This window comes from Rutidosis leptorrhynchoides, chromosome 7 (assembly GCF_046630445.1).
Source record: "Rutidosis leptorrhynchoides isolate AG116_Rl617_1_P2 chromosome 7, CSIRO_AGI_Rlap_v1, whole genome shotgun sequence".
Lineage (NCBI taxonomy): Eukaryota > Viridiplantae > Streptophyta > Magnoliopsida > Asterales > Asteraceae > Rutidosis > Rutidosis leptorrhynchoides.
In genome coordinates, this window is record NC_092339.1 from 160,386,366 (window position 1) to 160,397,757 (window position 11,392).

General features: G+C 37.9%; 1 protein-coding gene across 1 annotated transcript; it reads right to left on the reverse strand.

The window, feature by feature from the left end:
* Positions 1-7,368: 7,368 nt before the first annotated feature.
* LOC139859735 (uncharacterized) lies at positions 7,369-9,009 on the reverse strand. Its single transcript, XM_071848510.1, has one exon. It carries the CDS (start codon positions 9,007-9,009, stop codon positions 7,369-7,371), a length of 1,641 nt encoding a protein of 546 aa, XP_071704611.1.
* Positions 9,010-11,392: the final 2,383 nt, after the last annotated feature.

The following is an 11,392-nucleotide window of genomic DNA, read 5'->3' on the forward strand; positions in this document are numbered from 1 at the left end:
AAGTTCAGCAAAATCAACTAATTTTGACGACAAGATGCAAAATAAATGTGATATAACAACTGCAGGAATGAATAAATGATGTGCACCATTTATCATTCAATACAAACAACAATATGCTTGGAAACTTTGGTAAAATTTAATCATTTTTCTACACTAATCACCCTCAATAATTTAAATTGCTACTGATTTCTTGCAAATGAGGGCATTGCAAGATCTTAAGTATGGGAATGGATTAAATTCTTTCGGTTTTAAAATTTTTTGACTTATACACTTGGTTTAATAGCCACCGTTAAACTTTACTAGTAACGCAGTAGTTGTATTAGAATCTAGTGCTCTCTGACAATAAAGAACAGCCCTAGTCTTATATACTGACTACCCATTTCTAGTAAAAATTTTCAAAATTTTGAACTAAATGAACTCAAAATCATGTTTATGCATAGTTATAAACGATAAAACTAGGTGTTAACACCGAAATTATTGTTACCTCGGAAAGGACATAAATTGAGAAACAACCCAAAATGCTTGAATTCATTTAAAATGGAATAGAGGAGAATAAAAAGGAAAAGAAAGAAAAATAAAAGCCAAGTGTGGGAAAAATTTACCAAGTTATTTAGAACATATATCACATATTTTTGTACAAATAAGTGAAGATACTTTTGTTTTGGATGATATTAATCAGTTTTACCCAATTTATTGTAATATAAATAGAATTTATAAGGAAGTACAGTATTTCGAGAAAAATACACGCGCTTTTTGATTTAGGTCAGGAAGTTGTCGTCCAGACCAGTTGTAGAGTCTACGAAAAACCTTGAAAAGTTTTCTCGAAAATCAGCTGGAAATCCACGGACCTCAACATCAAACAGGGTCACCAAGTGGTCAGACTTATCCTAACCATGAGAGGATCTGTCTCGTACAATGGGGGATACCATGCAAATTAGCTTATAAGACTAATGAATCAGATCTCGAGAAAGGATAATCTCCTTAAAGATTAAAAATTAGCTTTTAAGCCTGATATTACTCAATCCTTGAGATTGACCTTAAAGATTAAGAATTACAAACTCATGGAATTCGATGATATCTAAACTCGAGCTTGAACGAGAAAATATTTTGATCAAAATTACAAACCGATTTGTTTTCTGAAAACTCATTTTCAATGCGTTCATTACCATTGAACGTAAAATCCTGAGAATTCACCAAAATTCATTAGGTCACCTGAACCAAATCAGGTGTCAACCGTAAGAACGGTGGTTGCATAGCGTGGTCGAAGACAGGACCTTGTGTCAGACCTAAAAACTATAGGGTGATCTTTACTATTGCTCCTACAAAGGATAGTAAGTGCATCCAACACGGTATAGACCATAATCAAAAGCATGTCATTAGACATTGCTTTAACAGTTGCTTGTTCAACGCTTTCCTTTACAACCGGATGGTAGTTTACCAAAAGGTAATATACGGAGCAAGTATACTGGACGTGTTGCTTTCCTAATACGAGGTTAGCAAGTGTGTGATACAAAACCGCAAGTTTTGAGCTAAAATTTTCAAATCTGAAACCCACGCAACCCACAAAAACATTTTGCAAACACCGGTGAAGGGTTATTCCGAAAAACTTATCTAGGGTAAAAGCTAGATTGAATTTTTAAAAGATCAAATGTTTTCATAAAGATCCAATTTCCTAAAAGGATCTAGATTTTTATAGTCATGTGGGACTGTAAACCACATCGTTACTATCATTGTTTATACCACCGTATTAAAATCACTGATGTACAAAGTGTGAAGAATAAAGAATTGATTCTAGTAAAGGTATATTCAAGTTCTATATTGCTTGAGGACAAGCAACGCTCAAGTGTGGGAATATTTGATAATGCTAAAAACGAACATATATTTCATAGCATTATCCTTCAAGAATGACAAGCTTTTAGTTGCAATTGTTCTATTTACAAGTGATATTCGTTTAAATAATAAAAGGTGAAGACAAAAGACAGATTCAACGATTTGAAGACGCAAACGACCAAAACGCTAAAGAGTACAAAGTACAATCCAAGTGGTTCAATTTATTGATGAGAAATGTCTCAAAATTACAAGAGTACAAGCCGCAAAACGCAAAGTATAAGATATTAAATAGTACGCAAGGACGTTCAAAAATCCGAAATCGGGACATGAACCAACTATCAACGGACGACGCAACGGGCCTAAAATTACAAGTCAACTATGCACATATATAATATATAAATAATTCATAAGATTATATATATATTATATATATTAAATAAAAACGTCAGCAAACAAGAAGACAAGTGAATGTGAGCTAGATCAGAAGGCCATGCGATTGCATGGCCTGGAAGCATAAAATCCATGCGATTGCATGGCAGCTAAAGTGAGGCCAAGTCCTATAAATTGCAACATTTTCTGCCAAATTATATACACCATATATCCATCTATCATCATACTCTCTCAATATATTTATATTTATATAATTTTAATTTTAATTTATGTTTAATAATAATTGGGTTATTGTAAGGAATGTTTTAAAGGTTTTGTAAGTCGAAATTCTGTCCGTGTAACACTACACGATTAATACTCATTGTAAGTTATGTTCAACCTTTTTAAATTAATGTCTCGTAGCTAAGTTATTATTATGCTTATTTAAATCGAAGTAATCGTGATGTTGGGCTAAATATTAAGACTGGGTTATTGGGCTTTGTACCATAAATGGGGTTTGGACAAAAGATTGACACTTGTGGAAATTAGACTATGGGCTATTAATGGGCTTTATATTAATTAAACGATACCTCGTTAATTTAATATAAAGGTTACAATTTGACGTATCTATATATAACCACAAACGCTTAATCGGGTACGGTGGGAGGGATATTTATAAATACGAATTATTGTTCATTTGACCGGACACGGGGATGGATTAATAGTTACTGGACTCATTAAAATAGGGGTGAATTACATTCAAAGGTAATTGGTGTAATTGTTAACAAAGTATTAAAACCTTGGATTACACGCATTCGATAACCTGGTGTATTCATTAAACAAAGTATTAAGACCTTGTTACAGTTCGAATCCCCAATTAGTTGGAATATTTGGCTTCGGGTAATAAGATTAATTTGACGAAGACTCTCGCACTTTATAATTATGACCGATGGACTATTATGGACAAAACCAGATGGACATATCGAATAATCCAGGACAAAAGACAATTAACCCATGGTAATAAATTAAAATCAACACGTCAAACATCATGATTACGGAAGTTTAAATAAGCATAATTCCTTTATTTTATATCTCATCGTACTTTTAATTATCGCAATTTTATTTATCATCATTTTAATTACTGCAATTTTATTTATCGCACTTTTATTTATCATCATTTATTTTACGCTTTAAATTAAGTTATATTTATATTTAATATTTTACATTAGGTTTTAATTGCGACTTAAGACATAAAATCGACAAACCGGTCATTAAACGGTAAAAACCCCCCTTTTATAATAATAATAATATTACTTATATATATATATATATATATATATATATATATATATATATATATATATATATATAAATATAGTTTAAAATAAATATAGCGTTAAATTTAGTTGTATCCCTGTGGAACGAACCGGACTTACTAAAAACTATACTACTTTACGATTAGGTACACTGCATATAGTGTTGTAGCAAGGTTTAGGTATATCCACTCTATAAATAAATAAATAATTTGTGTAAAATTGTATCGTATTTAATAGTATTTCGCAATAAAAATATAACTATTTCGTATGCACCTCACATAACATCAAGTATATGCTTATCCGTGGGCACCCGGTAACTAACTTAACGTAAAAATAATATATTACCCCCTAAAAGTACACTTGGCGAGTGCGTATGTTCTCGAAGTATTAAACACCCATTAAATGCTAGTGCGACTAGCCCGAGTGGGGATGTCAAACCCTATGGATCCATATCTAAGATTCGCGTCTACCGGTTCAAAAACCAATATTTAAACATTGTCGTGCTAAGGGGAAAGTTTATGCCGTTATATCACCCCACACATATATAAAGTTTAAGTACTCGTGTCTAGTATGTAAAATTTAAAAAGCGCATGTATTCTCAGTCCCAAAAATAGTTAAAGTAAAAAGGGAGCTATAACTCACAGTGAACAATACGGTAAAAGTCGATATAAAAAGTATGCAAGTAGTAAGTCGGTCCGAAAGGTCCTCAACCTAAGTCAAAGGTTACTAAGTCAGTATATTGTCCCCAAAATTTTAAAAGTGGATAAATTAAGTCTTAAGTATCATCATCATCATCATCATCATCATCATCATCATTCGTAAAAGATAAAGTAAGTTTTCAACAAGAATAGAGATCGAAACAATAGGCTAACTTCGGACAGCTGCTACGACCACTATACAAACTGAAAAGAAGCGTGGTCAGTGGCCAAGGCTCTGTATGTGAGTCCTAGTACCGCTATCCAATTTTCAGATCCTAACTCGTTGTCGTTTGACCGCGGCGATGGTTCAAGCGCGAGTAGGTCAGAATTTTCAGCACGTCGTTACAAAGGCGTAGTGATTTTCGGAAGGCTATAAATCCTAAACCGTATATCGGATTTAGGCGAGTCTTAAACGAAAAGTCATCTACTCGAAATGAACTATCTGAAAATTAACTTTCCAGAAGTCTCAGGTGTCTGATAAGACCCCGAAAAACAGTAAAAAGTGCTCCTGTGGGTTTCTTGGTGCTTGATGCTCATCACGGTTCTCATCCTTGATGCGTGTAAGCTTCAAGTGTACAACTCTTTAATGTTTTAGCATCACTTTGACCAAGTTTTAACCATCAACACACAATATCAAGACTAAGAAGTAATACAACTCACTTAAGAGTTTTAGATGGGTGATAAACCAAGGTTACATCATGTTCTTAATCTTAACACAAATACAAGTTCTATTCAAGATTAAAGCTACAAACTTTGATTCAATCAAACAAGCAAGACATAAATTTGATCAATCAAAGTAATGGAACCCTAAGCTAGAGAGCTTGGATCCCTTAACAAATAATTATGAGATTCCAAAGCTAGAAAGCTTGAATCTTTTATGTTCTTGAAGATCTTTAAAGCAAGAAGCTAGATCTTCAGGTTTCATGAAGATCATAAACACAAGTTTTGATCTTTTAGCAAAAACAAAGTGATCTTAAGCTATAAAGCTTGGATCCATCAAAGTAATGAAGATTCAAAGCTAGAAAGCTTGAATCTTTTATGTTCTTAAAGATCTTTAAAGCAAAAGGCTAGATCTTCAAGTTTCATGAAGATCATAAACACAAGTTTTGATTTTTTAACAAAAATAAAGAGATCATAAGCTAGAAAACTTAGATCCAACAAAGTAATGAAGATTCAAAGCTAGAAATCTTGAATCTTTCATGTTCTTGAAGGATTCAAATCAAAGTTTGAATTTACAAGATATAACAAGATCAAAAAGCTAAAAAGCTTGATCTTTAGATGATGATGATGTCATTTTTATGAAGAGAAAAAGAAGAAGAAAACTTAGAACTTACAATTTTTAATGTGAGACTAGAGAGAAAATTAGAGAGCAAGTGTGTGTAAAATATGAATGAGATCAAATGTGAAATGGGTGAAATAAGCTTGGTATTTATAGTGGTGGTGAGGGCTTGAGGCCGTGGGTATCATGGGGGGACAAGGGGACAACTTTTTGCTTTTTGCATGGTGGTAGTCTAAAGGTGGTGCTTATTGTTGGGATCCCATGCAACATTTGTAGTAATGGTTAACAAAAATGCTAGTATATTGGCTCATCTTAATGGGTTTTTGTCCTACATCTTAATAGATCATAAATCCATTAAAGTTAGGCTAATTCCATGGTCCATTAACTAGAGTAGGGTGGGCTTAAGTCCAATAAGGTAAAAAGTCCATTAAGACTAACTAGTGTGCATTAGTAAATTACTAAGCGTAATTAAGCAACGAATAAGCCAAGTAATTGTCATTAGAAAATAACAATTAGTATTACGTAGTCATAATATTCCAATTATGACAAAAGTTAAATGTGTACCAAGTATGTAGCTCGCTTTAAACGTCAAGTGACACTAACAGTCATAAAAGCATTCGAGGATCAAGTTAAGTGATTAAGCACTTAATAGCACGTTGTAAGGTATTAACGAAAGTAATTAACATGAATAATGATGATCCTAAAATATAATCAAACACAGTACGCACAAATGCGCAGTTTTGTGAAAGTATAGAGCACAAAAATATAAGTCGAAAAAGTCGGGTCGTTACATCTCGACCGGATTAGTTTTGAAGAACTAGACAAAATCTGTAGGGATGAGAACTCATCCGTTGAGGATATTGTAAATTACCAACCGTAGAGATATGCACTCGGTTGTCTTTTTTATGATTAATTTGAGTTCTGTATTTTGTTGTATGTTGTGTATACACTAGTTTACTTTGCTGTGAGTTGCATATGTTGTCATGATAAAAACGTAGATATCTAGAAAAACGTGAGTGTGGTCGAGTTGTTTATACGGTAGAACCGGACCACTAATGATATGGCCGGACGTCCTTGTTATCCGTTAAGGTTCTTCAAGGGGTGTCTCCCTACCAACGAAAGTTAGAAAGCATTTCTTCTTGCGGTAGGTCTGAAATATGCCGAAAGACTTTTGATTTTACTTGTGTCATATTCAGAGTCGTTACAGTGCATAAGTATATAAAATGAAATTTTATTGATGACTTATACATAAAAATTATTTGAGTACATAAGTGCTTTGCATTTCTGCCATCCGAGTGGGTGATCAGTCCTCCCGGTCGCAGATAAGTTACACGTGATATTTTTTCAAATGGAAGGCGTGCCAAGGGTGTTGTATCGGAACTCCATCTGGTGTCTCCAGGTGGTATGCACCATACTCAGTTATTCTAACAACCCTATAGGGTCTCTCCCATCTGGGGCCCAATTTTTCGACGTCTTGCTGTCGGCTGGCCTCGTTGCTGCGTAACACCAAATCGTTTAACTGAAAGTCCAGTGGCTTGAATTTTTTGTCCTAGTGGTTTGCGATTTGTTGTTTCTTCTCAGCTTATCGGATATGTGCTATTATCCAACGTTCTTCCAGAGCATCTAAGTTTTCTCGTAATGCGTCATCATTTTGTTGTGCATCGAATGCTATTATTCGGTCAGTTGGGACAAGCACTTCGGCCGGTATAACCGATTTGGTTCCGTACACTAGGCTGAAAGGTGTTTCGTTCGTACTATCTTTCAGTGTTGTCCGGTGTGCCCATAGTAGATGTTGGAGTCTGTCCACCCATCCTTGTCAATATTTGCCCAGTCTTGCTTTTATTCCAACAACGATGTCCCTGTTAGTAACCTCGACTTATCTGTTGGCTTGTGGATAGGCCACCGAAGTGAATGACTGTTGAATGTCCATGTCTGCACACCAGTCTTTAAATGGATTATGTGCGAACTGCGTGCCGTTATCGCTGACTATCTCTCGTGGTAAGCCGAAATGATAAACAATGTCCTCCCATATAAAGGTCAAGATTTTTCTTCCCGTAATCATGCTTAACGGTCTCACCTCAACCCATTTAGTAAAGTAGTCGATTGCGACTACTAAAAATTTAACATTGCCGACACCTCGTGGGAATGGGCCGACAATGTCAATCCCCCATTTGCAAAATGGCCAAGCGGCGTGTATGGGAATCATGTTTCGACGAGGGGATCTGTTGACGAGAGCGTGTATCTGGCATGCCTCGCAGTTTACGATTAGGTCATATGTATCTCGGTACATGTGTGGCCAGAAATAACCCATTCTCTTGATCCTGCTAACTATCCTTCGGTAGCCGGAGTGCGTTGAGCAGGCTCCCTCATGCATTTCTTGTATTATCTCTTTGACCTGTGTTGGGCCAATGCATCGTAAGTAAGGCTCTGTGAACGATTTCCTGTACAAGATTCCGTTTTTGAAATAATACATTGGTGCCCGCATTCGTATCCTGCAGGATTGTAATTTGTCTTCTGAGAGAGTACCGTCAGTGAGGTATTTTATAAAGGGTGTCATCCAACATTCTTCTTCTGTTGTGATTGTCGCCATGAGGGTATCTTCTTCAGTTAACTTTCTTTCTAGAACTTCAACCATAACTTTTTTGGTAAAGTGATCGTATAGCAAAGAGGCAAGCTTGCTCAGGGCATCCGCTTTCTTGTTACGATTTTGGGGTATTTGTTTTATTTCGACTGTCGTGAAGGTGTTGGTTAGTGCCTTCGTAAGTTCTAGGTATTTTTGCATTGATGTATCTCTTGCTTCGAAGCTGCCGTTTAGCTGGCTTGCTACTAGTTGGGAGTCGACATAAGCTGTGAGCTGTCGCACATCAATAATTTTGGCCAAGCGTAATCCGGCTATTAGTGCTTCGTACTCGGCCTCATTGTTTGAGGTGGCGAATTTCAACCTGATAGCGTAAGTTATTTCCTCTCCGTTCGGGGAAACGAGGAGTATGCCTATGCCAGCTCCCTCCTCACTTGATGCCCCGTTCGTATACAGTTCCCAGAATTCATCCATCTCCCTTCTTGTAACTGTGGTTTCACCTTGTTTGATCAAGTCGGAAGGGAGCTCTACCAGGAAGTCTGCTATGACTTGGCCCTTGACCGAATGTCTCGGGAGAAAGGTGATTTCATGCTCTCCGAGTTCTATCGCCCATTTCGCCATTCTTCCGGAGATTTTTGGCCTGGTCAGAACGTGTTTGATTGGTTGGTCCATAAAAACTTGTATCGGGTATGCTTGAAAATATCGTCGTAGCCGTCTGACTGTGTGTACTAAAGCGTAAATTAGTTTTTCCATGGTTGGGTAGTTTACTTCCCCGTTTTTCAATACTTTGCTTACAAAGTACACCGGCATTTGAGTCTTACCCCTATCGGTAATTGGGACTGAGCTGATTGCCTCAGAGGAGGAGGCAAGGTATACCGTGAGGGTTTCACCCGGTATAGGTGCTGTTAATGCTGGCAGCTCTTTTAAGAATGCCTTCATATCCTGGAAGGCTCTCTCGGCCTCATCCGTCTATATGAAATCTTTTTTGCTCAAACAACCTTTTAACGTCTTGAAAAAGGGGAGAACCCTGTCGGCGGCTCGTGACAAGAACCTTGTAAGTGCCGCTAGTTTTCCGTTTAGGCTCTGCACATCTTTTTTACTCCTGGGTGACTGCATTTCTTCGATTGCTAAGATCTTCTTCGGATTTGCCTTGATTCCTCTCGGAGTGATCATGAGACCTAAGAAACGGCCTTCATCCATTTCGAAAGAGCATTTTGACGGATTTACTTTCATATTGATTTTGCGTAGCGAATTCAACATTTCAATGATGTCTAAAATCATTTGTTCTTCTGTTTTGCTCTTGATGACGATTTCGTCCACGTATGCTTCGACATTTTATCCGATTTGGTCCTGGAATGCTTTGTCAATTAGCTGTTGGTATGTTGCTCCGGCATTCTTTAGCCCAATTGGCATTTTGGTATAGCAAAAGATGCCTTTGTTCTTGAAGAATGCGGTTTTTTCTTCGTCGATTTATGCCATAGGGATTTGTTGGTAACCCCTGTATGCATCCAGGAAGCTTGGAAACTGGTACCCTGAGAGGGACTCGACTTTCCAGTCAATTTCCGGCAGAGGGTAGTTGTCCTTTGGGCATGCTTTGTTGATGTCTTTGTAGTCGACACACATGCGCCAAGATCCGTCTGCCTTATTTACCATCACGGGGTTCGCCACCCATGTTTGATATTTTACTTTCTTCATTATGCTGGCGTCAACTAATCGTTGTACTTCGTTATCCAGGAATTCACTCCGTTCTAACGCAATTGCGCTTTTCTTCCGGATGACTGGTGTGATATTTGGGTTTACATTTAGCCGATGTTGGGCTATTTTGCGTGGGACACTCGTCATGTCCGATGGTTCCCAGGTTAAGAAATCTATATTTGCTGCTAAGTGTTCGCAGAGCGTATCCTTTGTGTTGGTGCTCAAAGTAGCGCCAATCTGGATTCGTTGGTCTGGATACTTGGGAATTGGGGATATGTAGACGTTATCATGGACTACAATATCACTGCTTCCTTTGAATATTTGCATACATTCGATTGGTTCCATTTTTTGGGTCCGGATTGTAGCGACTTCGGCTGGAGTCGGGAACTTGAGCATTCTGTGTACTGTTGACACAATTGCACCAAACTTCTGCATGGCGTTACATCCCAAGATAACGTTATACCGTGAGTCTGTTTTGACTATGGCGAATTCGATGTCCGCCGCACTTTGGAAGGGTAATGTTCCCAAAACGACCTCCAGCGTGATGGAGCCCACCGGCCAAGTTGCAGCACTCTTGAAGCCCGCCAATGGCGAAGTTGCGGCTTTCTTCTGCCGTCTGATGTTTTCTGGTAGCTGTAGAAAACAATGTTCAAACATGACTTCTGCCCCTGCACCGGTGTCGGTGTGTATTCGCCTAATTTGGCAATTGGAGATATGTGCTCGTATAATAACAGGGTCCGTGGATGGGTTGATATTAAATAACGAGGGGAAGATGATGGGTTCATTCTTCCATTCATCTAACGCCCCTGATTTTCGTCGTTGTCCCATGACCCATGAGTGAATCATATGCACATCAGCGTCGCTGGTGCTGTGTATGCTTGTTTCTTCATTTTCCAGCTCATCATGGCTAGTTGTGATTAATTTCGTACATTTAGATAGCGCCATTTGATCAAACCAAAATCGTTAACTCTGATTGGATTTCGGGTTTGAGTGCTTGATTTGGGAAAAAGAGTAGATCGAATGTTTTAACTCCAATAATTGTGCGAACCCCGATTTGGAATCTGGATTCCAAGGGTGTAAAACAATCGATTGAATTAACCTTATTCGATCGGAATCGAATAAGTTAATATCTTAGTGTGAATTGGCTCCGATGGTGATCGGAGTGCTGATCAGAATTAAGCTAACGACTGGAGTAATGCTATCGTAATTGATTTGGGTAGAGTAACATTAATGCATCCAGTGTTATCCGAATGAAAGATCTTGTTTACGTATTTATAGATGTTTAGGGGGAATGGTGACGTGGCACATGTCCCTTTCATGGTTGTAACGAACTTTGTCAATCCCGAGGGGTGACGTGGCACCTGTCCTTTTCATGGGGAATAACAGATCCTAATGAACTTCCCTATATTCGCTGGCTGACGTGGCATGCAACTTGCTTGCATGCTTGTTCCGTTATCAAGTGATTATTTCGGGACGAAGTGTCTGCTCCGGGGTAGTGCACTTTCTCCGGATAACGTGCTTAACCCGGGAGAATATCTTCGTGTCGGGTTGGAATGCCATGACGGTACTGACAGCAGGTTGTTTCTGGTTAAGGCATCACGGTGCTCTCAGTCTAGCCGGGAAGGTT